This window comes from Brassica napus, unplaced genomic scaffold (assembly GCF_020379485.1).
Source record: "Brassica napus cultivar Da-Ae unplaced genomic scaffold, Da-Ae ScsIHWf_870;HRSCAF=1236, whole genome shotgun sequence".
Classification (NCBI taxonomy): domain Eukaryota; kingdom Viridiplantae; phylum Streptophyta; class Magnoliopsida; order Brassicales; family Brassicaceae; genus Brassica; species Brassica napus.
The window spans coordinates 1-25,401 of NW_026016910.1; the positions used below are offsets into that span (position 1 = coordinate 1).

General features: G+C 33.8%; 3 protein-coding genes across 8 annotated transcripts; all 3 read right to left on the minus strand.

The window, feature by feature from the left end:
* Positions 1–5,688: 5,688 nt before the first annotated feature.
* On the minus strand, positions 5,689–10,809 carry LOC125606392 (auxin transport protein BIG-like). 3 transcript variants are annotated; one of them, XM_048775449.1, is made up of 14 exons: positions 10,368–10,803; positions 10,073–10,179; positions 9,602–9,713; positions 7,771–9,505; positions 7,575–7,695; positions 7,388–7,500; positions 7,229–7,312; positions 7,030–7,147; positions 6,848–6,954; positions 6,696–6,773; positions 6,508–6,624; positions 6,129–6,433; positions 5,810–6,043; positions 5,689–5,719 (listed from the first exon to the last, which is right to left on the minus strand). In XM_048775449.1, exons 1-12 carry the CDS (start codon positions 10,618–10,620, stop codon positions 6,403–6,405), a joined length of 2,976 nt encoding a protein of 991 aa, XP_048631406.1. In that variant the 5' UTR covers positions 10,621–10,803; the 3' UTR covers positions 5,689–5,719; positions 5,810–6,043; positions 6,129–6,402. The 3 variants fall into 3 exon arrangements, with proteins under 3 accessions (XP_048631406.1, XP_048631407.1, XP_048631408.1); XM_048775450.1 differs by lacking the exon at positions 5,689–5,719 and having other exon boundaries at positions 6,012–6,043; positions 7,771–9,502; positions 10,368–10,801; XM_048775451.1 differs by lacking the exons at positions 5,689–5,719; positions 5,810–6,043; positions 6,129–6,433; positions 6,508–6,624; positions 6,696–6,773 and having other exon boundaries at positions 7,229–7,322; positions 10,368–10,809.
* Positions 10,810–16,601: 5,792 nt separating this feature from the next.
* Positions 16,602–18,469, minus strand: LOC125606391. Of its 4 annotated transcripts, none has more exons than XM_048775448.1 (7): positions 18,171–18,469; positions 17,989–18,062; positions 17,799–17,883; positions 17,605–17,718; positions 17,423–17,531; positions 17,080–17,319; positions 16,602–17,002 (listed from the first exon to the last, which is right to left on the minus strand). In XM_048775448.1, the coding sequence occupies exons 1-5, from the start codon at positions 18,253–18,255 to the stop codon at positions 17,488–17,490; spliced, it is 402 nt and encodes a 133-aa protein (XP_048631405.1). In that variant the 5' UTR covers positions 18,256–18,469; the 3' UTR covers positions 16,602–17,002; positions 17,080–17,319; positions 17,423–17,487. The 4 variants fall into 4 exon arrangements, with proteins under 4 accessions (XP_048631405.1, XP_048631403.1, XP_048631404.1 ...); XM_048775446.1 differs by having other exon boundaries at positions 17,462–17,531; positions 18,171–18,468; XM_048775447.1 differs by having other exon boundaries at positions 17,080–17,531.
* Positions 18,470–20,823: 2,354 nt separating this feature from the next.
* Positions 20,824–24,411, minus strand: LOC125606390 (polyadenylate-binding protein 2-like). The gene is made up of 19 exons (XM_048775444.1): positions 24,248–24,411; positions 24,115–24,162; positions 23,950–24,008; positions 23,680–23,865; positions 23,531–23,601; positions 23,430–23,453; positions 23,301–23,355; positions 23,137–23,186; positions 22,842–23,048; positions 22,726–22,749; positions 22,553–22,652; positions 22,347–22,414; positions 22,146–22,263; positions 21,984–22,063; positions 21,880–21,903; positions 21,633–21,785; positions 21,367–21,567; positions 21,257–21,280; positions 20,824–21,145 (listed from the first exon to the last, which is right to left on the minus strand). Exons 1-19 carry the CDS (start codon positions 24,399–24,401, stop codon positions 21,028–21,030), a joined length of 1,764 nt encoding a protein of 587 aa, XP_048631401.1. The 5' UTR covers positions 24,402–24,411; the 3' UTR covers positions 20,824–21,027.
* Positions 24,412–25,401: the final 990 nt, after the last annotated feature.

The window sequence follows — 25,401 nt, forward strand, 5'->3', positions numbered from 1 at the left end:
TTATGAGTTTGTCGATGGCAGAAAGTATTAGCCTCAATGCCTAAGATAGAGAAAGCACGGGAATTCTAGAGACAATTAAGGAGTGTTCAGAATAGAATTGGCTGACAAGTGATTGTAGGAATCTCATGAATAGCTAACTACAAAGAAGTTTGACTGGTCTCAGCCAATCCATGATCATTTACGCACATGTCTAATCTGCTGGCAGCAAAGTTAACGACCTTGGGTATGGAGGTACATGAGCAATTCTTGGTCCAATTCATCATGAACTTTCTACCTCTTGAATTTAGCCAGTTCCAGGTGAATTACAACACCATTAAGGATAAATGGAACTTTAAGGAATTAAAGGCTATGCTAATTCAAGAAGAGGGGAGACTAAGGAAGATGAAAGATCAAGTTGCTAACCTCGTAGGTCTTGGAAGTGTCAGTACCAGCAAAAGAACATCAAGTAGGAAGGGCAAAAGGAATGTTAAAAACTTCGTGAAAGGACCTCAAAGTCAAATCCAGAAGGAAAAGAAGTGTTTCTTTTGTAAGCAAGTAGGACACTTCAAGAAGGATTGTCCTAAAAGGAAGGATGGTTCGACAAGAAAGGTAAAAGATTACAGCTTTGTTTGCTATGAAATGAATCTTGTTGAAGTTCCTAATAATACTTGGTGGTTAGATTCTGGTGCTAATATTCACGTGTCTCATATTAAATAGGGATTCAGTTGGATCCAACCCATAAGAGGACCTGAAAGTACTTGTTCATGGGAAACAGGATGAAGGCACAAATAGAAGGAATTGGGACGTATAGATTGGTCTTGGACACTGGAAGTCATGTGGATCTTGAAGGGTGTCTCTATGTACCTGAGTGTGCTAGAAATCTTGTTTCTGTTAGTAGGTTGGACAATTTAGGTTTTAGTATTAAGGTTGCACATGGTGTTTTCTCATTGTACCGAAATGATTACTTTTATGGTAGTGGTATTTTATTTGATTCACTTTATAAGTTCAACCTTGATGCAAAGTTTTCTGAATCCCTATTTATGTTGAAAGTCGAGGCATTAAGCGTAGCGCAATTAATGAAAGTTCTGCTTTCTTGTGGCATCAACGACTATGTCATATTTCCAATGAAAGAATTAAGAGGTTAATAAAGAATGACATTCTTCCTCAGTTAGATTTTAGTGACTTAGATGTATGCATAGACTGCATTAAGGGTAAGCAGACGAAACATACTTTAAAGAAACCAGCCACAAGAAGCACTCAGCTTCTTGAGTTAATACACACCGACATATGTGGCCTTTTTTGATGTTCCTTCATGGAGTGGCAAAAAATATTTCATCACATTTATTGATGATTACTTGCGGTATGGATATACCTATCTACTGCATGAAAAATCTAAGTCTGTGAATGTCCTAGAGGTATTCATTGACGAGGTGGAAAGACAGTTAGATAAAAAGGTTAAAATAGTGAGATCTGATAGAGGTGGTGAATTTTATGGAAAATTCGATGAAAGTGGACAATGTCTGGTCCATTTGCAAAATTACTTGAAAGTAGGGGCATATGTGCACAATACACAATGCCTGGTACTCCTCAGCAGAATGGTGTAGCTGAGAGGCGGAACCGTACCTTAATAGAGATGGTTAGGAGCATGTTGAGTAATTGCTCATTACCCCTTTCTATGTGGATATATGCATTAAGAACTGCAACGTATGTGCTGAACCGGGTTCCTAGTAAGACAGTTCCTAAGACTCCTTATGAGCTGTGGACAGGAAGGAAACCTAGTTTAAGATATCTACGTGTGTGGGGTTGTCCAGTAGAAGTAAGGCTATATAATCCACATGAAAAGAAACTTGATTCTAGGACTGTCAGTGGTTTTTCATTGGCTATCCTGAAAAATCAAAGGGGTATACATTTTATTGCTTAACCATAGTACGAGAATAGTTGATTCGGGTAATGTTAGGTTGATTGAAAATAGTGAAACTAGTAGGACCATGAAAAGTGGACATTAATGAAGTTCAGGTTGAAGTTCCTTCACCTGTAGTTCCACCTGAAGTAGTTGTTCCTATTGTTGCATCAGACTCTAATGACACAATAGGACAACATAATGATGAGCCAATCCCACTAGCTGAAAATACTGTTGATGAACATGTCATAATTCAAGAAGAGAATAGTGAACCACAAATACCTTTAAGGCGATCTGGAAGAGAAAGAAGATCTGCCATTTCAAACGATTATGTGGTTGACACTATTGAAAATGAATGTGACTTAAGCATGGATGATGATCCGATCTCATTCAAAATGGCCATGGATAGTGACAATTCTGAAGAGTGGTTTGATGCCTCAAAAGAAGAAATGAAATCTATGGATGATAATCATGTATGGGACTTAGTAGAGTTGCCCGATGGTTTCAAAACCATTGGTTGTAAATGGGTCTATAAGACTAAACGTGACTCGAAAGATAAACCTGAAAGACGCAAGTCTTGCCTTGTTGCTAAATGTTTCACCCAGAAAGATGGCATTGACTATAAAGAGACCTTCTCTCGGTTTCAAAGAAGGATTCTCTTAGAATTGTTTCGGCTTTGGTGGCTCATTATGATCTTGAGCTTCACCAGATGGATGTGAAAACCGCCTTTCTGAATGGAGATCTTGAGGAGGAAGTATATATGGACCAACCAGAAGGATTTGTGGTCACAGGAAAATAAATTTTGGTGTGTAAGCTGAGAAAGTCAATATATGGACTAAAATAAGCTTCTCGACAATGGTATATACAGTTTAATGATACCATCACATCATATGGTTTTGTAGAGATCATTGTTGACCGATGTATCTACATTAAAATCAGTGGGAGTAAGTTTGTGATTTTAGTCCTATATGTTGATGATATTTTGCTTGCTGCAAATGACATGGGTATGTTACATGATGTGAAAAAGTATCTCTCTAAGAACTTTGAAATGAGTGATATGGGTGAGGCATCTTATGTGATCGGGATAGAAATATTTTGTGATAGATCACAAGAACTGTTAAGTTTGTCTCAGGAAAGATATATCAATAAGATCTTAAAGAGATATAAAATGGAGAAATGCTCTGCAGGAATAACTCCAATTCAGAAGGGGGACAAGTCCAGTAAAATGCAATGTCCTAAAAATGAATTGGAGGGTAAAAAAATGGAAAGAATTTCCCTATGCATCGGTGGTTGGGAGTTTGAACTATGTTCAAATATGTACTCGACCTGATATCAACTTTGCTGTTGGAATGTTGGGTCGATATCAAAGTAATCCCGGAATGGACCACTGGAAAGCTGCAAAGAAGGTGTGTCGGATGCGTTGATAACAGAAAATCGACGTTTGGCTACTTGTTCCTATTAGCTGGGTGAGCAATATCATGGAAGAGTGGAAAGCAGTATGTTATTGCTACTTCCACTATGGAGGCTGAATTTGTGGCATGCTTTGAGGCCACAATACATGCACTATGGCTGCAGGGCTTCGGATTGTCGACACTATAGCCAAGCCGCTGAGAATTTACTGCGATAATTCTGCAGCTGTCTTCTTTTCGAAGAACGACAAGTACTCGAAGGGTGCTAAGCACATGGAGTTAAAGTACTTGTCTGTTAAAGAAGATTCAGAAACAGAGAGTGTCATTCGAGCACATAAGAACGGACATGATGGTAGCGGATCCGCTAACTAAAGGTTTACCACCCAAGGCGTTCAATGGCCATGTAGAACGTATGGGTATTATAGATAAGGCTTTGCTATTTTAGTTATGGGATGCTCATTATGTATTTGACACTGAGAATTCACATAAAGTTATGTTTCTGATTTATTTATTATGTTAAAATTAAAGTATGTGTATACACTTATGGTTTGTAGATAACATATGGTTGGAGAAATAAAAGTTTTCTCATATAAGGATTGATATAAAATTAGAATTGATTTGTGATACATGGAAGGGACTATGTCGTTTAAAGGCATACAACCGCCATGATTCGATCAATCCAAATTTTAGTAAAGATCAAGTGAACTCAATAGAAAAGTGCACATTAAAGTTATTGAACCCTTAAGTCGATACAAAGGTCAAGTGGGAGAATGTAAGAATATTTTATATTCTATGTGACCTATGTATCTATTGGTTTAATATAAAGTTCAAGTTCATATTAATATTTTAGATTCTAATATAAAAGACGATACCGTGATGGATCGGTTTCGATTAAAGAGTTAGAATCCGGATGTATTGATAACCCTCCTACTTTACCTTATATTTATAAATGCCTTTAATCTCATGGTCATATGTGTAAAAGGTAATAATAATGGAATATATTACCATAAGATTTAATATATATGATCATACATTATGGTGCACTAATACGGTTATTATAACGAAGTGTTGCGTCCAATTGTTGTGTCGGAGAGTTGTGTTGATTGACACACATCTCTTTGATTATTATAAAAGTGACCCGTACATTATTTTACTTGTACGTAAGAGAACGAGTCTCTCTAAAACACAACACAACAATTATATTTATCAAAAGGAGAGATTAAGGAAGGTTTGGGATTTCTTGTCCATCAAGGAAATCACCAAAAGGAGAAGGTTAAAGAGGAGAACATCAATTGGTGGGATTGCATCCAAGCATGGATCAAGGTTAGTGTTTCTACCTTCTTTTGAAATGTGTTAGAGTTGAATTAAATCAAATCTAGATCAGTTCTTGGTGTTGAAATAATTAACACAAACCCCCGCTGCCCTCAGTGTGGTAAGAAGTCTCCATGGTAGTAGCTGGATCACTTGAGTTTTGGTTTGACGACAAGATTCGTCTCTGCTTTCTACTGGATTTCCCTCAAGCGGCTATTATTCAAAGAAGAGTCTCTGAGGTAACCATTGTTTTGATTTGCTAGAAGAAAAAACGTAACACTGTTGTGTGTTGTGGCTTAACATTTAGTTCGATGTTGAGCTTCGCCTTTCTGATAGATTCGGGATTACTCTCCGATGTCACTTGAATTTCCCGCGAAAAAAACGGTCTTACAATAATGAGGCCAGAAGTCTAAACACAGTGAGGGAAAACTCTCAATACTTTCTTGGATCTTCAACTTCTGCAAAAATGTCCACCGGTCTCTTTCTTCTTGAATGTCTTCTCTTCTCCTCTAAACCCAGGTTAGGAAAGAAACTCTGCTCGATTCCCTCTGATTTTGAGCTTTTGTCAGAACCATTCTTCTCAAAAGGCAGGCTGCTCTTCATTACCTGCTCTCTCTCTCTGAAAGTGAACCCGTTCCTTACACATATTTGGTGGAAGGTCATCGCAGGGTATTGCTCATTTGGTTTGTAATCTTAAGAAGACATGGTTTTAATTGGCATTTGTGGTTTTAGTGCTTTGGCTAGTCCTTTTAAAGATTGAATCTAACAAAACATCAGAATTTAAAGCATATTTCAACATAGATTCACAAAATAACTAAACTAGAATATCAAGTTGAAATATAGTTTCTTCATCTCTTTCTTCCATCAGTCATCATCAGAGAAGGTTTTCTTCTCTGACCTTCTCTCTGATAACTGAGAATATTTCCGTTTAACGACCGGAGGGATTTCTGGTGGAAGGTTAAATTTGTTCCTGCAAAATTGAAAACCCCTTTTGTTTGTTATCTCTCCATGTAAAGAAAAACGCTCTAAACCAATGTGCTGTGGATAAAGAAACTCAAAAGGCAAATAATAAAATGATCAAATCCCTTACCAGAGCTTCTCTGCACGGTTGTACTTGTACCTAATCAACAAAGACTATTAGCATCAGTCTTTTATGTAACGCCATTAAAGCTATATAGCAAACAACAGGAGAAACAATAAATCAATTTACTTGGGTCGGATAGGGTATGGAGACATCTCAACCACGTCAGAAATTATATTCAGACGACTACTCTCGTACAGCAGCGCCTTCTTTGCTCTGTCAGCAGTCTCAAACTCAATAATGCCACAGCCGAGACTATTCCCGTTCAGGTTTATAGCAAGTCGAACCCTAAAATCTTCACCTTTTCTAAAATCTTCAGTACCTTTTTTTCCAGAATCCTTTCTAACTTTGAAGAAGTTGGTGCTGTAAAAGTGAACAACAAGATACCAGTCATGAGAAACTTTCTCCAAGGTCTATAGAATAAAACTGAAGAAAATTGCCGACTCACATATGAGATAGTCGCTGTGATCTAAGGAAATTGGAGAAGAAGATACTCCTTCTTCTTTGGTCTACTTCATCATAAACAGTGTAAGTTTCATTAAACCCTTCTTCTTCTTCTTCTTCTTCTTCTTCTTCTTCTTCTTCTTCTTCTTCTTCTTCTTCTTCTTCTTCTTCTTCTTCTTCTTCTTCTTCTTCTTCTTCGTACTTTACCTTGTGAACGAGGCAATATGGCGTAATGCGTGGAACATCAGCGGCCCAAGCAAGCGAAATTTTCTGATGGTTCAACGTTTTAGTAAGCTTCGTGTACAACACCTACAGTATAAAAAGACAATCAGCAATGATACTTTCAAATTTGCTACTTGAATAATTTTCATTAATGCTCTCACCAGATTTGCCTCTTCAGCGGAAGCAAACTCAACAAACACTGGCCCATTCGCTTGTCACTGGAATCCATACAAAATTGAACTTGAACAACTCGTGCATCATCATTGAAGAAATCGATGCTGTTAAAATGTAGGATACAAGTATTAGTCATGAAAAACTTTGTTCCAAGAAAGGAAGAGGAAATACTTACATATCTTCTATTTCAGTATCGCAAGAGAGGTTGGTGACAGAGAGCGTGTTTTCATCCTTTGTCAGAAAGTAGTCGTTCCTGCAATATTGAAAAAGTAATCAAATATTAAAATTCACCTCACCCAAAGTGCTCTTGATAGTTAAATCTCTTACCAGAGTTTGTCTACAAGGAAAGGTTGGGGACGGCCTGTAAGTGACGACGTTGTAGCTAGGAAAACCTTATGATCAAGCAAATATAGACAATGTTTCGTTTTCAACGCCTACAATATAAAATATAAAGTCATTAGTTTCCAAATTATTAAAGATCTAATCATTACTTTCCAAAAAACTCTTACCATGTTTGCTGTACAAGGATCCGCGAACTCAACAAAGGCGTAGCCCACACGCTTACCCTTGGAGTTTACAATTATTTGAGCAGTAACAACATATCCCACACTTCCGAAGAAATCGATACTGTAAAAGTGGAAGATAGAATATCAGGTATGAAAAAATTTTGTTACAAAACACGAGTGAAAATTTAAAAGTGGCACTTACATATGAGACACTTTAGTCTGGGGAGAGAGATTGGAAACAATGAGTATATTCTCATTCTGTGTCGATTCAGCCACAGTACCGTAACTGTAAAAACCTGTTATCAGTCCATGTAAATATAGTTGTAACACTCAAAAGGGGGCAAATAATTAAATTCCTTACCAAACCGTGTAATCTAACCAATACTTTCCAGCGCCTTCAGGGAGAGTAGCTCGGGCGGCAATATATATCATGTTCCCGTCCAATTCTACGCCATTCTTCATCAATTCCCGCGCCTACAATAATAACAAAAGATTTTGTCAGCAATTAGTTTAATAAACTTTTTATTATTAAAATAAAGAGCTCTCACATTCTTTGCTTCCTTAGCCGAAGCAAAAAACACAAAAGCGCATCCGCGCCTTCTCTGCCTGTGGTCTATTAAAAATTGAACACGAACAACTTCTTCTCCAGCATCCTCGAAGAACTTGAGGCTGTAAAAGTGGAGGATAACATATCAGCAGGTTATGAAAAAACTTGCTCAATAGGAAAATAAAGATGATCATTACATAGCTCTTGGTCCAGTTTTGGCATTGAGACCGGTAATGAAGAGTGTCTTCTTCCTCTTAATCTTTCCTCCTCCTCTCAGACGCAGAACCAAGTGAAGTGTCGACTCCTTCTGGATGTTGTAGTCTGCGAGTGTCCTCCCGTCTTCCAACTGCTTCCCGGCAAAGATCAGACGCTGCTGGTCCGGTGGGCTCCCTTCCTTGTCCTGAATTTTGGCCTTGACATTGTCGATCGTGTCGGACAATTCGACCTCTAGGGTTATCGTCTTACCCGTTAGAGTTTTCACAAAGATCTGCAACCCATTTACCATAAATCCGCATAAAACAACCGGACCTCTTCCATCATCACCCAGAGCATCCAGTTTCGATGGATAAAACATGCATTGAAGATGAAGGGAATTGTCACCAATCTTCACATATTCATCAGCTTGAAGACTTTTACCAAATAGAGTATGCTTGAGAAGTAGTAGAGATGGCGAACTGTGGCCATGGTGATTCAAAGTACTGAAAGTTGCAAGGAAAGCTTTCCTATGCACTTGTAAATACTTGCTAACCAGCGATGAAAGCACTCTCAGCAACTCTACGAGGGCATAAATTTCCATCAAGTAGGAGCGAATGCCATCGGCGGTAGCAATATACTTGGCATTGACAGATGTGCACTCCTTTTTCTTGCAATAACCCCATAAGCCACCATTGATGAAATACAACAGAAGAGAGAGCCACGATCCTTCACGGATAAAATCCCAACCCAAATCCTCGACCGCCTTCTCAGGTGCAGCTTGGAGATGATTTAAAACACCAACCAGAATGTCTCTAAACTCCATATTCTTACCAACTCCATACTCGAACTCACCATTTTCAACAGCAAGAATTTTCTGAAAAAGGTAGGACTCACGAGAATCAGACAGAGCACGACCACTTAAGAGATTAAGTAACAGCTCCAAGGTAACACGTCCAGGTTTCCCTTCATCTTGGAGCATGCAACCACCATCAGAGGCCTTGTCTTCAGTACTGCAGCCTACTATATTGAGCAGGATATCCATGTGACCAATGTCAAGCTTTTTGCATCCACCTTCGTACATCCTATGAACCCATTGCTTACCGAAAATGCACACTCTAAGGAAGTTCAACAGTTCCTTTGCAGCTTGCAGTGGTAAACTGCTGCTGACAGCAACGGGTGGTTGATCGTTTGGTTCTATGGAACACAGAGAACGGCTACCCTCAGAGAACAAGTTTCCAAACAGGGGTTCCTCGTCATGAGAAATCTGGACAAGATTAAGAAATCCATCCACCAGCCCTAGAGAAAGACTATCAATATCACCCTCTGTAGAAGTGTGGTCAGGGTAGTCGGAGAAAACCCTGAACAGCTTAGGAAAAGCATCTGTGAACGTAGCTACCGCTTGTAACAATGTCCTGTCGTTTTCGATACATTGAACATCTTTGGAAAGTCTTCCCAGCAGCTTCAGAATTCTTAAGCAAAATGACAATTTATCAAGGAAAGTATGATCGATGGTCTTCTCATCTAACACACTTGGTAGTTGAAAAAGCTCTTTGCAGACCATAATCAGACAACAAACAAAGCCAATGTGAGCAACTGCCAGGTGGCGAGACAGGGGATTCACGTGGAAAGAGGGCTTGCCTACTGAATGAGTCTGGGTAACAGATTCAATGCATTCAGACATCAGGAAAATAAGAAGCCGGTCAACTGGCTTCTCTTCATTTGAGAACCTGCCCACTGCTTGATACGGTCAAAAGGTATTAATATCAGCAGATAAATAAATCTGAAGTAAGATAACAAGATACTGCTGAGTGGATTGGTAGCAACAATCATTACCTTGGAAAGTCACAAATGTTGACCACAGTTCTGAAGCTTCAGCAGGAGAGACAGGTGGCAATATATCACTTCCATCAAACGAAGCAATCTCCAAAAGCATTTCCATGTTAATCTGAATCAAAACAAGCATTTGGAGAGGTTACTTAACGCATTCTACGTCTATACCCGTCATGGAAAGGTTAAACAGAAGCCATGCTGGTGAGTTTGTGTGACTTAATTGCACAAAGGGAAACTGACATCAAGCTTCAACGATGATAACCCGGCCCATAGCATATAGGTCAAGTAAGCAACAGCTTAGGGCCCAAATATTTGTGGTGGGGGTATTTTAGCTTAGTTTTGAATTTATACATAGATAAAAAACAATAGGAAAATTTTCAATTTGAGTGGGGCCGTTAACAGGATTGGGCTATATCAATCCCGAGTTATAAAGTAGGATAATGCGGGAAATATAAATAGAATAAACAAACAAACCTCCATGTTCGGATCATTTTGTGTAAAGTTCGACTTCTCCAAGAAGCTGGGAGAGAACTCCATCACCTCCTGGATAACACCCAGAGCTATAGGTTCGACTTGGTCCGCTGAAAAAAAAAACAGTAAGGGAACATTATTCGAGGCCATCATTGTTTACTTCAAACATTTCAACGAATTTTTGACAAAATAATCATATACCAAAGCTCAGCGAGTGGGAGATAAGAGTACAATCAATCAATCGGCAGGTAAAATCAACTAATACCGACCTAAACCTCGATTTAGAGCTATTCAGTACCTAATAGATATTGTGAGAGTAGAAGGATAGCCTGAAGCTGCGAATCGGACCAGGCCTCAAACCCTAGCTTTCCGGAGGAGCCATCATATCTGCCAATCGGAGCGATTCCCGAGCCAAGGAGTAGATAAAAGTGACGGAGACCACGGTCGGAGCGTACGCCGCGTTGAGAGAAGAGATCTGAAGACGAGAACGAAATAAGGCCGGTCTCGTCGGAGGGAAATCGGCGGCAACGATTCGCCGAGTCAGCTGCCATCTCTGGCGACGCGAGAGAACGAACCGTTCGTGAGCACAGTATACTAAACGCGAAGGCAAGCTAGGGTTTATAAAAAGGTAGGGTTTATAAGTAGACAATCAAAGGCAGCGAGTGACCACTGAGAGAGGACGATGCTCCTTTCGTAATCTTTTTTTTTTTTTTGTTTTTTTACACGAAAACATTAATGAAACTACACATTTATTATTCTTCGTTAAAGATTAATTATTAATTTTCAAAATTTAAATTTCTTTTCATTGGGTACGTGTAAGTTTGTAGCGCATCCACCTTTTCGGAGGTTTTCTAGAATGTTCCAGGATTTTTAACATAAAAACAGTTTTTTTTTTTTTTTTTTTAAAAAAGCTTACATAAAAGCAGTTTTGTTCGGTTCATTTTCATATTTGACTCTATTTTTTAAAACTAATTAAAATTAAGGAATTTAAATCATAACTAGGTGTTTGCCCGTAATTTTACGAGTAATTATATTATATAAAAATATATATACTATTTTACAATGTTATAATATTTGAATAATAATATAAGGAGTGCTCTAGCTTTATATATCGTAAATTACATTATTTTAACACGTGAAAAAATCAGAAATACTCTAGCTTTCAAGAAATAAAAAAGAGAGTTTTTTGTGTATAACCAATACAATGATCGGACGCTTTTCTCATGAAGATATTTTGTAAATGTTTTGTGTGGACTTTAGAAAACATAAAAAGTTCTAATACTGTTTTACCTACAAATCTAATTCTTTTATATAATAATATATTTCAATACAAAAGTTAAAAGTATTTTATTTAATTATATATAAATAGTTGATAAAACATATATATTATTTCTCCAATTAGTTACCATAAATTATTATTTGTAATATTACATGTGTCATTTCGTAATTTATATTAATTAGTTATATAGTTACCTTTTATTTTTAGATCAGATTAAAATAAATAATTAATAAACGTCAACAACCAATCAAATTATAACTATTTCTTAAAAAAACTTAACATATTCTCATTTAATATATAGTATGATTTATCTCTTTAAAACCAAGGATAAATTTGGTTAGTGTACACATGAAAACATGTATTAGGAAAATGGTAGTCTAAGTAATTTCTCTCATAATTTTGTCAAATCACAAATCACACTTTCTCACTCATTTTTTATTTAGTGTTTAACATTAAACTTAAATGGGTTAAGCAAACCATTTCTTCCTTTAAGACATACCCATTTTAAATAAATCTGATTAATTAATAAAAAAAATATTTTTCAAATTTTTAAATAACAAAATGTTATTATTTTAGGCATATATACTTAATATTAATGTGAGATCCAATATTGTACATTTTAAAAGTTTATTATACCGAAAAACATACATCTCATTATTTTTAAATAATTTTATCCTACTTGCAATTTACATTATATTTTCTATCTTTGACTTTAACAATTGTAAAATATGTCATTTTTATTGATATTTCTTACTCAATTTATCACAATGTTTTTAAAACACATAAAACTAATTAGTTCACATTTATAGTAACACAAAAAATACATGCTTCTCGACAGACAAATAAAATTAAATACATAAGAATATTAAAAAACCAAGAACGCAACAAACATATTTTATTATTCTTCCCTCCTGTTTTTATTTATGTCTCCTTTACATTTTTACTATTCAAAACAACCATGCTAATTTTATTATAATCAAAGCTAAATGAATTATTTTAATAGAGTATTAACTCTACGAAAAACATGTGAAAAATACTTTGATTAATTTAATTTTAACGACGTACTATCTAATAATTTTAAGCGACTTACCGTATACTAATTTTAATTCATCTGTTTATATCAATAGATGAATTAAATAATATTTTTGATTAATATAATTTTAAATGACTTACCATATAATTTTTATGTTTTAAAATATAAAAATATTTTAATCATTTCTAAAAGTGAAAACTTATCCATGACATCACATTGTCATTGGAAAATGATGAGAATTTTTTAATTATATATTTGACTATTTTTCATTCATTTGAAACATTTTATAATATATGTATATATATATAGAGAGAGAGTATATATATATATAGAGGGAGAGAGTGAATGAATGAGTTTAATTAATATTATTAGGTTTACATTAATTAGTTTTCTGGAATCTATGACTTATTATATTCACTACTAATATAAATATATTAAAAACCGTTTTTATAATTGTTTATGTAGTATCATATGTATTTAAATGTATATTATCAATTTATATAATGTAATCTATGATATTTAATTTTTTATATAAATAAATTATATTAATTCATCTATATCTAAGATGTTTAATTGTATGTTTGGAAACATATATTAGATTAGGTAATTCTAGGCTTAGTTTACTTTTAAAACTTTAATTAGATAAATAAATAAATAAAACACCATCAACCAATCAAATTATAACAATTAATTGGAAAGCTCTCATATGAACGACACGTTGTAGAAATCACTTAAGTGACTTCTCAATTAATATATAGTGGATGTTTTAAAATATAAAAATATTTTAATCATTTCTAAAAGTGAAAACTTATCTACAGGGCCGGTCCTGAGATTTTGGGGGCCTGTGACATCACATTGTCATTGGAAAATGATGAAATTTTTTAAAATTATATATTTGACTGTTTTGCATTCATTTGAAACATTTTAGAATATATATATATATATATATATATATAGAGTGAATGAGTGAACTTAATTAATATTATTAGGTTTACATTAATTAGTTTTCTAGAATCTATGATTTATTGTATTCACTACTAATATAAATATATTAAAAACCGTTTTTATAATTGTTTCTGTAGTATCATATGTATTTAAATGTATATTCAATGGGAAATTTTATGTTTACCACTTTCATGGTATCACTTTTCATCTTTACCACCATCAAAGGGACATTTTCGAAAATATCTTCTTCAGTAAGTGGCAAAATGCTCTTATACCATTGTTCTCTATATATATATATAATAAATCATTATTTAAATAAATAAATAAAAACAAATAATTTTCGAATTATACTTTTTCAAATTCGAACTTTTTTATAAAAAAACAAAATTTTGAATTTTTCGATAATTTTTTTTAATTTTTTTCAAATATTTATTTTGAAAATCAAAAATTAGGTTTAAAACTATTTTCAGTTTTTTTTTATATATATTTAAAGTATTTATTTATATATTTATTAGAATTTATGTTACAAGGTTTGAGCCACCTTTCTTTCTTGGAGTTTGCGGCAACTGAGGTCTCGCTCCTCTCATTCCATTCCCTTGGGCATTGACGCTTCGCTATCGTTAGTTTGCACTTAGGTCCTCAGATTGTCGACTTAGGACCTGATCCGGACACCGAACCGGACGACTCGGGGTCTCGCTCCTCTCAAATATTTTGTGGAACTACATAATATTGTCAGTTCGGAATTTGTAAAATGTGTTTAAACTATGTAATTAACTTGGTTAGTTAAATAGTAAAAATGGTTTAATCATGAACTGGCAAGTTATAGAACTGTGTTCAAACATGGTTTCATACTTTCATACAACCCAAGCTAAGGCACGTCGACATCATTAGGAAAATATGATCTCACAATGAAAAAACACTCATTGAACACTGAAATCCTCAAATATCAAAATATCCGAGCTAGAGTATATTAAACACAAAAACATCAAATACATTGAACAAATAGGGATTTGAATCATTTGATATGCATATAGAATTGTGTTATTATTTTCCAGACAAATCTTAGATATAAACACAATGAAGAACACACTTTTGTTCTAACCAATTACTATTGATGTTCGACAACATTAGAAAAACTATTTCCAAACACTGTTACCTTAGGTACCATTAAAAAAACTCTAAAAAATGTACAAGTTTGTTCTTAATCCGTTTTGAACAAATGGATGTACGTATGACTATATCTAAAGCGGCATACAGTTTAATTTACGTAATTTACATTTCCTAACAAATGAAACATGTTTATATTATAAAGTAGACGTATGTTTAAAAGTCAGGTATAGAATATTAACATAGGTTTGTAATATTATATTCTATTAAATAACTATAATCAGTTCAAGTCGGTTTAGATTTTGATTAAATGAAGTTATAAATGATGGTATAATTGCATACTAGATTTTAACCCGTGCGGACGCGCGGGTGTATTTTTTAAAAAACATGATGCTATTTATTTTTTATGTCATTATTTAGGGCTGGACAAAAAAACTCGAATTCGAATAACCGAACCGATCCCAATCCGAATAAGTATTATCAAATGCAAACCAAAATTGATTAAATATCCGAATTATTCAAAATTTTGGTATTTGAATAACTGAAACCTAATCCAATCCGAACCGAAGTATTTTGGATATCCAAAACAGATTTATATATTTATATATTATTTATTTTTAGAGTTAATATATATATATAAAAACATCCAGAATATATATATGATACTTTTAAGTTCGTTTAATTATTTGAAAATATATACAAATAATCAAACGTAAATATATAAAATAGTTAAAGTATCTCAAAAATCCAAAAATACTTAAATAATTATTAATTCTCTATACAAATATTTAAACCAAACCAATTTATATGTTAAGTTAGGTACTATGACATATGTTATTCAAATTTATATGTAATATATTCTATTGTTTATAATTTTTTTAAAAATTAAAGAATATAATAATTTAACTTTTTAAAAATTATTTAAATTGGTTATCCAAATCCGAACCGAATCCTCAAAGATCTGAACCGAACACAAAATCCCAAACAGACCCGAAAACGAAAACGAACGTCCACCCCTAATCACTATTATATATCCTACTAGGGTAAACCCGTCCTACGGGCGGACGAATAATAAAATAGTAATATATATTTACTTTTAACCAAAAATCCCAATAGGACTCATAATCTATTTTTGAAAAAACTTATCTATGTATTTCAAAATCCATATTGGCAATTATAAGCTTGTCTAATTATAATATTTATTAAAAACAGAATTATTTAATTTCTCTTAATTTTTATTTTAGTTTAATGATATCAATAAGACACATAGATTTTTAAATTACTAAACACTATGAAACATTAAATATTTTTTAAAATTTATGTTTATTATTAATTTTTTTACTATATATCATTTTGAATGTTGTTTCTTTGATTTTTCTTATTATGTTTATCGACTTTTATGGTTAAAATTGTTTGATATTTGATTTTTCGTTACGGTTAATTAAATTTCATAATATAATGTTAAAATTTAATGGGCTGTTTTTATTTTGTAGCTGTAAATATTTTGATATGTTTTGTTTTGAGTATTTAGTTTGATTTCTACTATTATTGTTGTTGTCATATTTCACAATTTTTTTTGTTTATCCTAGGGGTTGGCCTGCGCAAGGAAATTTTATCTTGGTTAAATTTAATGTTTAACAACTGCTTCTATTTCTATAGTTTTTCCAAAAAAAAATACATTTGTTTCTATTTTGATGTGTTTCTTCTATGTTTTGTATCAAAAGATTTGTTGTTACGCAAAGAACTTCTTCCTCAGCCAACAGTAAATCTTTTTTGATTGATCACTTACATATTCACCTATTTCAGCAAGGTTTTTTTCACCATAGCTAGAGAAAGAGATGGATGGGTCTTGATCCAGGAAAATGTTTTTAATTTAATTGTTACGAAATTTTGACAGGGTTATGAAGCTTGGGTCTATTCTTACGTAACCACTCAATGACTAATGGTATTTCTGATGAAGTTTAATTTGCACTTATAAGAGCAAATGTAGTTGCCTTGCAGTGTACGAAAATTATTAAAATATCCAGTAGCACTTATAGGATCCTATATATATATAAGAGAGTAGAAAATCTGAAATCACATTGACACTTTTAAGAAAAGTACGTAGTTTGCCTGGCAACGTACAAAAGTTTTTTTTTTAAAATAAAAGCACTGAAGTATCAGATATATATGTGTAGAAAATCAGAGATCCCATGGACATTTCTAAAAAAGAGCAAACGTAGTTGCCGTACAAACGCAGTTGCCTTGCTGTGTACAAAAAATCGAGAAGGAAAAAGAATCAGATGCAATAATTAGCATGACCGAAAGAGGTAGAATACTTTTGTCTAGAGGATTCTTTTTAAAAAGTGGTAGTAGAGCATCAGCTAAAGTCCACAACAGTGTTTAAAACTCCTATACTCTTGAAGATTTACATGGTTTTCACTAACTTATACTATGTAATAATAGCAATAGTACCGATGCCAACGATGTTCAGAGCGACACAACTGTTCACACTTTACACCATCAGTGGTGTAAGTTTTTTAACAGCTCCAGAACCTGGCATATCATTGCCCGAGTTGTCATTACCTACCTGCGAATGAGTTTGTGTGAAGATCAGTTTGACATGTTAAGAGGAAGAGCACGTCAGTTGTAAGTGAGTACGCTTACCTGTCCATCAAAAGTAGGAATTGGCGTTGGTTCTAATCTAATATCAGAGCTAGGGTGAATGATTTATGGTTTGATGAAAAGTCTGAACTTAGAGAGCTTGGCATGAAAGGTTAAGGTTATTTGGTTTGCCAGCCATGCGTCTTATATGTCAAATAGGTTTAAGTACATGGACTAAGGTCTCTAATAAAGCAACAAAGAGAGAAGAAAGGGAATTAGTATCTGCAACCATCGCTTGAGAAACTGCAGCAGTAGAAAGGCTTTGTCAGTTTGTTCATCTCACCATTAATACCCACACACCCAATAACTTGTTATAACGTATGGGAATGAGATTGGTTTAAATTACTTAGAGAGAGTGAATGGAAATGTGTTCAACATGGACTACCTTACAATCCCAACAGTGTTACATCATTACATGATGCACTGGTGGAAGATGAGAACCTGCGTTGAAACTTCTGGAAGCACTTGGAACATGAGATATAAGACCAGTCATTACATGAGATATTTTAACATGCAAAAGAGATTAACCTTGCTCTGCAGAGAATGAGGTGTTCATTTCACACGAATCTCCTTCCACTTGTCCAAACACTCTTCCAGTTGGTATACATTCCTTCCATCCCCATGTATAAACTTCATGGCTCTCTATATGCAAACCAAACAAATCAAATTAACAAACTTTTACGCAAATGTGGTCAAAGCTAACTAAACATCAAGAAAGTCACCTGTTACCGCCACACAATGATCCCATCCAGCTTCAGCTTTCTGTACACAAACCTCCGGAGGCAGAGGAAACGGCTCGGGAGTCTCCTATGAAAGAGTAACTCGACTAAAACTCATAATCATAGAACAATATCAAATTAGAACACTGTGTTCTGAACACAATCAACGAAGAAAGGTTAGTGAAAAGCTTACACAGTGCTTTCCTGATGTGACATAGATTTGACCTAGATCATCCGTCGAGCCGCATGTGATCAGCTTCCCGGATTCTGATTAACACTCGAGTAATCAAATACAAAACCATCTCATTCCGATTGAACTATCAATTGTAAACTGATGAATCGTTCTATGAAACCTAGATAAGAGTTTGGACGAACCTGAGGTAGCCATTGCGAAACCGCAGCCTCCGCCGGAGACATCTTTCCAGGAGCTTTCGACTGCCGGCGGAATCTTCACCACCATTCGAAGAAGTGAGATACGAACCTATTTATACACGAAATCGTCGACTGAACAACGCAACTGAAGCTATCATAGCGGGCGTCTAGTTTAATGAGATTAAAGACAATAAGATTTAAGGCGTAGAAATCACAACGCCCCATTACGGAACTGGAACGTCATCGCTATCGATGAGAAACGCAGAACAAAAATGTTCGGGATGATAGAGAAAAGAAGAAACGATGCGTTTCATTAAAAAGGACATGTGTCGCCCTCAATATTTTCTAATTGATGACGTGTCCGCCTATGTGGATGGCCTAGGAGGGATCCAAAGCTTACTTTATATATAAAGATATGTGTCATCATAGGTTATAAAAATATGTGTTATCATATAATTAATCGTATTTTATACGTACCATCAAATAAGTAATCTTATAATTAATAATATTTTATACGTACAATCATATAAATAATCACATATATTTTTAAATTTCAGTGTGAAATATAAAAACCATAATTTAAGCTGGTGTTTGAAATTGAGCTTTGTATTGTATTTTTCTTATATATATTGAAAACATTTTTATAATGGTTATTAGAAAATATGTTAGTAAAAATCAATTTTTGAATATATGTATATTTTTTAATGAATTTTTGATATAAATCAATTTTAAATTATTATTTTGATTTGAATGTGTATATCAATTAACATAAGTCTATTACTTTTTAATATAATGTAATGGACTTCCAATTTTTTTAATAGCATAAGTCCATTAATTTTTTTTCTAATTTGCTGCTATCCATGTTTCCAAACAACACTATATATTTTTTAACTGCTATCTATGTTGCCAAACAAAAAGTTAAAATACTTTTATTTTAATAAGATAGATTGGTTTAATTTAAGTATACTGGTTATCATATAAAATTGTATGTAAGACATATTTTATAGGTCCAAATTTAAAATGTCACACTAATTTCAAATAGGATTCTAAATTAATAGATTAGATAATATGCCAACAATATCTATAACGATTTCTGCCGGATGACTCTTTTTATGATATGTAATAATAGAAACATACGTTTTTCAGGATTTAGTTAATATTTTAGAAAACAAAAGTATTTTAGAATATTGAACCGAACCATTCCAAATATTACATGTAATGTGTATAAAGTCCATAGCACATGTATAATCTCCAAATATACAAGATTATCTATTTCTTTAAACTAATAAATATGTGTATATAGATTGAATTTTTTTATAAAAAAATCCTTCTTATATTATTTGAAAATGTTGTAACATTTGAGAAAGAGTATTATCTAGATTGTACTTATTGTAAAATCTGAACATCATCATGATATTAACATTTTTAGCAAAAAAAAAAAGAAAAGAAAGATATTGTGACATTTGAAATGTGACATGTATCATTAATAGAATGTTTTTAAAGTTTTTATAGAAATAAAAGAGATTTGTAAAATATAATATTTTTTAAAAGAATCCGAAGTAGATCTCTTTTTAGTTTTTTTAATTGATACAAAAATTATGTTAATTACCAACCTTTTCAGAACCAAACTTTACAAAGTGATGAACTAGTATACAATTTTATTTGGTAAGTGAAAAAAGTTTGTCAGTTACAATAACCATCATATAATATAGTGGAAAACATGCAATGTACGAGAATATATCAATAACATCACCATGTTTATGTTAATCCATGCCAAATATCCAAAGTAAAAATTAATATGGTAAAAACTATACAATTGGGTTTAATTGATTTTAATCTATCTAATACTAAAAAGGTTATATGAGGAGTAGACACCGGTAAGCTTCAGGACAGCAGTCTGTTGGAAGGGAGGAGGCTTAGTAGTCCAACGGTCCAAACTGTGAAGGAGTCATCCAAGGTCTGGTTGTCTGCCAGTAGGTTGGTAAGGTTGTCGTATTGTTGTCATAAAGGTTTCCGGCGGGAAGGAGAAGCGGCGGCGGTCCCTCTGACCCGAGTCGGGGGAAGAACTCGAAGGGTAATATTACACGACGTTCTAAGACCTGGTGAGTAAAGACAGAAGGGTGAATATTTTTAAAAAATAGCAGACCTTTGACAGTAGATCTAATCCATAACCGGTAAGAACCGCTGGTTAATAGGATATTCTACAAAAGTCAAAAACGGGTAAGGACCTATCCAAGGACCTATCAAAAACGTTTTGAGTGCTTTTTTTTTTATCGATTTTATTACTAAACCACAATTTGTATATCCAGTAAGATAAACGATTACGTAAGCATATTAAAGTCCTCATAAGATTATAAACACTACGTAGATATTGGGGTCTTTGACATATATATACACGTTTACTAACATACACACACACATCTTAAGCAAAAAAAAAAAAAAACACACACACACGTCAACATAAATAACCACCAAATTTCGCAGGCACACCACTAGTTAGTTATGTTTAGACTTAGAATGAATGTGTTAACTTGCGTGTATAATTTGATTTGTGATCTCATAATCTAATCTTCACATAATTATTTCCTACATGTTTGTACTATAGTTCGTAAAAATATATATTTTATTTTGTTATAGCAAATGTGCTCATAAAATATAAGACTAAGCCATTAAACTAATATAAATGATTCTACCACTGGTCTTTTTCACTTTGGTGAAAGATGCGAAAGATTGAATCTAACAAAACATCACAGGTTAAAGCATATTTTAACATAGACTCAACACAATAACTAAACTAGAACATCAAGTTGAAATGTATCACAAGTTAAAAAACACCAGATAGCTTCTTCATCTTCTTCCATCAGTCATCGTCAGAGAAGGTTATCCTCTTACCGCAGAATAATTTAGTCACCTCCGGTTTCTCCAAATAATCTCCTTCTATCGGAAGGCTTACTGGTAGAAGGTATTCTTCGTTCCTCCTGGAATATTGAAAAAGCAGTCTCGTTATCTCTCCATGTATACCAACGGAACCAGTGTGCTGTGGATAAAGAAACTCAAAAGGCAAATAGTAAAATGATCAAATCCCTTACCAGAGCTTCTCTGCAAGGTTGTACCTAATCAACAAAGACTATTAGCATCAGTCTTTTATGTAACGACATTATTTAGCAAACAAACTGGAGAAACAAATAAATCAATTTACTTGGGTCGGATAGGGTATGGAGACATCTCAACCACGTCAGAAATGATATGAATATTCAGAGCTCTACTCTCGTACAGCAGCGCCTTCTTTGCTTCGACAGCAGAAGCAAACTCAACAAAGCCACAGCCCACATGCTCACCCTCGCGGTTTACAACAAGTCGAACACGGCAAACTTCTCCAACATTTTTGTAGTAAGCAGAGCTGCAAGGCAAAATATCAGTCAGAAAAAGCTAACTCCAGAGGAAATTCAAAGTGCTGCTACTTACATCTGACATGTTGTTACGTTGGGAGAGAGATTGTAAACAAAGAGTGTCTTTTTTCTTAATGCTACTTCCTCGGCAAAATCATGAGTTTCACCAAATCCTTCCTCCAATTCCTCATCGATCAAACGGTTTTCTCGTCCAAGTTGATCTTCGTACCTGGAAGATAAAAAAAAAAAAAAAAAAAAAAACAATGTGCTCAAATATGTACCTAGAACTTTCAGTTTAAATTACAAATAGTTAAATCTCTTACCAAACATTGTGATCGATGCAATACCTAATTAAAAAACCAAAAAAAATGTTAGTCTTCTGCAGTGACGTAAAATATTTTTATCAATGAGTTACATGTTGATTTACTTGGGACGCGGAAGGTTTGGAAATTCCTCAGCCGGATAAGGATACAATTTTTGACCATGCAAATACTTCTCTTTCATCGCCTACAATATAAAAGACATAATCAGCAATGGTGGTACTTTCAAAGTACACTTTAAAAAAAAAAATTAAGTCACTACGGCTCACCTTCTCTGCTTCTTTAGCAGAAGCAAACTCAATATAGCCCATGCCATTTTGGTTGCCCTCGCAGTCTGTAACAAGTCGAACATGAACAACTTGTCCAACATCTTTGTATAAATCGATGCTGTCAAAAAGGAGGATAAAATATTAGTCATGAAAAAAAACTTGCTCCAAGAACGGAAGAGGAAATTTAAAGATGCTACTTACATATCTCGTATTACAGTTGGGCAAGGGAGATTGCCGACAGATATAGTCTTACGTCTTACAGCAGCTGCCTGAATTTAAAAGCCAAGTGTGTTACCACGATTCTAAGGAGAATACACACACAAAAAAGTAGCCAATCTAAAGCTTCATCTCTTTAGACTTATTAGCGAAAGATATGTTAATAAACGCTAAATGTTTCTTTTAAGTACCTCAACAAAACTTGGAGTTCCATCAAGGCCTTCTTCTTCTTCATAGGAAGTTTCATCAAGTCTTCCTTTTGTGATCGCTCGTCGAAGATAGTCTTCGTAACTGAAATTTCGAGAGAACAAAGTGATGTATCCATGTTTACAAAAGAAAAAAACTTCACCATTAAATCCCTTACCAGAGCTTCTCTGCAAGGTTGTACCTAATTAACAAAAAAAATATATAATGATGTTAAAACTCTAGCAAAATATAAATTAGAGAAACAAATTTCCATAAAACGGAAAGTAAACTTACTGGTGTAGAAGACGGTACGGAGGTAGCTTAGCCACATCAAGAAAAACCATGTGATCGAGCAAGTATTCACCATTCATAAGTTCGAGCGCATTATGTGCTGCATCGGCAGAATCAAACTCAACAAAGCCATAGCCCACATGCCTACCCTCGGGATTTACAATAAGTCGAACAGTAACCACTTCTCCAACATAACTGAAGTAATCGATGCTGTAAAAAAAGCGGAGAGGAGAGTTAAGGCTCAAGTAATCCAAATTATCAGGCAATGGAAGCGGAGAATTAAAGGTGGTAATCTTACATATGAAATATTTTAGTCTGAGGAGAGAGATTGGAAACAAAGAGAACACTCTGCAATTAACAGGAAAGAGGGCCGACTCTTAAGTAGAAAACTTTGACTTAACAAAACGTAGCAGTCTCGTCAGAAGATTTGTGGCATATCATGAAGATAACAGGAAGAGGTACCTCAACAAAATTGGAAGGTGTCTCATCTTCTTTTCCTAGAAGGTAATCTTTGTTCCTATAATATCAACAAAAAAAAAACCTGTAATTTCTGCATGTAACACTAAAAGGCTAAATAATCAAAGTTCTTACCAGACTATGTGATCTTTGCAATACCTAAAAAGAAACAATAGTAGAGTTAAGTCGTGTGTAATACAATCAGGTAAAATATTAATTAAGTAAATTGAATTTACTTGAGTCGTGAAGGACGGTAAGATGCAATAATCTGACCAAAAATCTGCAAATTTTCAAGCTTTTGGGCAGCCTACAATATTAACAAGATTTAATCAGCAACCTTCGTTAAATGATTGTTTCATACACTGGTCTACTCTCTTTCTCTCACCTTCTCTGCTTCGTTAGAAGAAGCAAACTTAACAAAGGCAATTCTAGTATTCGCCTTCAGCCAGGGTTTCACAATACGTTGAACGCGAACAACTTGGCCAACATCTTTGAAGAAATCAATGATATCTGCTATACCAGCATGGGTAGGGACTCGGCCAACCAAGATCGTTTTCTTTTTTACAGCAACCTGAATTCGAATTCAAGTGTGTAATTAGCTGCGACTCAAGCAGAACCAAAAAAAAATCAAATATTCATACGCATCTTAGGTTACCTTATGTTTCTTCAGAATCATATGTTTGGTCTCCAAATTATCTTTCAGCTTGCGCTTCACTATTTAAGAAAAAAAAAAAAAAACCAAGTTCCTCTTCAGAGTTGGATTTGTTATTGGTAGAAAAACAAAAAAAAGAGGAGAGGAAAAATCCTAAGAGAGTGTTACCCAATAAATTAGCTTGCTCCAAATCATCTTCCGACTTTTTTCGCTTGCCTGTAAAATCAAAAACCTCTTCATACGAGTAAGAGACTAGATTTGTTAAAATTAGGGTATATGAAAAATCGTAAGAGAGTGTTACCCGATGATTTAGCTTCTGCGGCCGATTTCTTCGAAGAACTAGCCATGGAGAGCAGCGAAGAAAAGGAACCAACCCTAGTGATCTTCTTCGACTTCGAGCTAGAAACAAGACGCACGAGCTTCTTTCTTTTTTCTTTTTTAATAGAAATAGTCATTTTGTATGGGCTGGGCTTTCATTGCTTTTGGGTTTTATATGTCCACCATCACTTTTAACTTAAAAAGAATTTCTCTTTAGAGTTTACAAGACGATTTATTGCTTAAATATGTATGTGTAACACGGTTTTCATAATTAATTCTTTGTTAAAAATTATTTTTATAAAATATTTGTTTGTAAATTACTATTTTGATGCATCTATCTTATTAAAACAAAAACAAAATTTTGTTGATTTTATTTGTGTTTTACTTTATATCTATACTATTAAAAGAGAAGGAGTCTTAAAAAATCTACTTATATAAGGTTGTTGGACTTTTTCATTTTTAACTTAACTTATTATAAACAATCAAGTTCTATAATAGTATTATTCAATAATACTTTTATACATTATATGTAATATGCTATTGTTACCCATATTTTCGCTCAACAGTTATTGGTACACATAATATTTGTCCCCGTAATACATACGTATTCCAATAATTTTTTTAATTTGTCTCTGTTCTAATAACATCAGAAGACTAATATGATACATGAAACCGAAATAATATCATAGTCAAATATCAAAATTCACCTAATATTAAAGTACAAACCTCTACAAATGAATTATTCAGTTACACATGTTGATGGGAAACACAATGATAATTCGTAAAGTGATATCACCAATTTTCTTTATTAATGTATTTATGTTCGATGATTTCAGACTTGCAACTACATTCTTTTAGAATTCTGCAACAGGATTTAGATTGATTCATAGTTATAGTTTGAATTACATCATTCTCATGCACTATTTGCTTACATGGCATATTTTTTTTTTCTTATATTAGAGCTCTAATGTAGATGACAATTGACAAACATACTACATTAGAAAAGGATTTTGGTGAAGCAAACTATTCAAGTGGACATGATAAAACCTTGAAACAAGTTCTCTGAGGTACGTTCATGTCTTCCACATATGAGAATGATCTATACAATTAAAAATATAATTGTAGCAGATTAAATTG

Bases quoted from the DNA above. Each gene is read 5' to 3' on its own strand.
- LOC125606392 (XM_048775449.1), bottom strand. From the start codon at position 10,620: ATGGCAGCTGACTCGGCGAATCGTTGCCGCCGATTTCCCTCCGACGAG. The intron at 9,714-10,072 runs GTTTGTTTGTTT...GTTTTGATTCAG, and splicing joins AAAATGATCCGAACATGGAG to ATTAACATGGAAATGCTTTT. The intron at 6,434-6,507 runs GTGAGAGCATTA...TTTATACTGTAG, and splicing joins CCGCTGAAGAGGCAAATCTG to GTGTTGTACACGAAGCTTAC.
- LOC125606390 (XM_048775444.1), bottom strand. From the start codon at position 24,401: ATGACTATTTCTATTAAAAAAGAAAAAAGAAAGAAGCTCGTGCGTCTT. The intron at 23,866-23,949 runs GTAACCTAAGAT...ATTCGAATTCAG, and splicing joins TGATTCTGAAGAAACATAAG to GTTGCTGTAAAAAAGAAAAC. The intron at 22,750-22,841 runs GTAAGTTTACTT...TTTGTTAATTAG, and splicing joins CCGTACCGTCTTCTACACCA to GTACAACCTTGCAGAGAAGC.
- LOC125606391 (XM_048775445.1), bottom strand. From the start codon at position 18,255: ATGGTGGTGAAGATTCCGCCGGCAGTCGAAAGCTCCTGGAAAGATGTC. The intron at 17,884-17,988 runs GTAAGCTTTTCA...ACTCTTTCATAG, and splicing joins TCACATCAGGAAAGCACTGT to GAGACTCCCGAGCCGTTTCC. The intron at 17,719-17,798 runs GTGACTTTCTTG...GTTTGCATATAG, and splicing joins TCATTGTGTGGCGGTAACAG to AGAGCCATGAAGTTTATACA.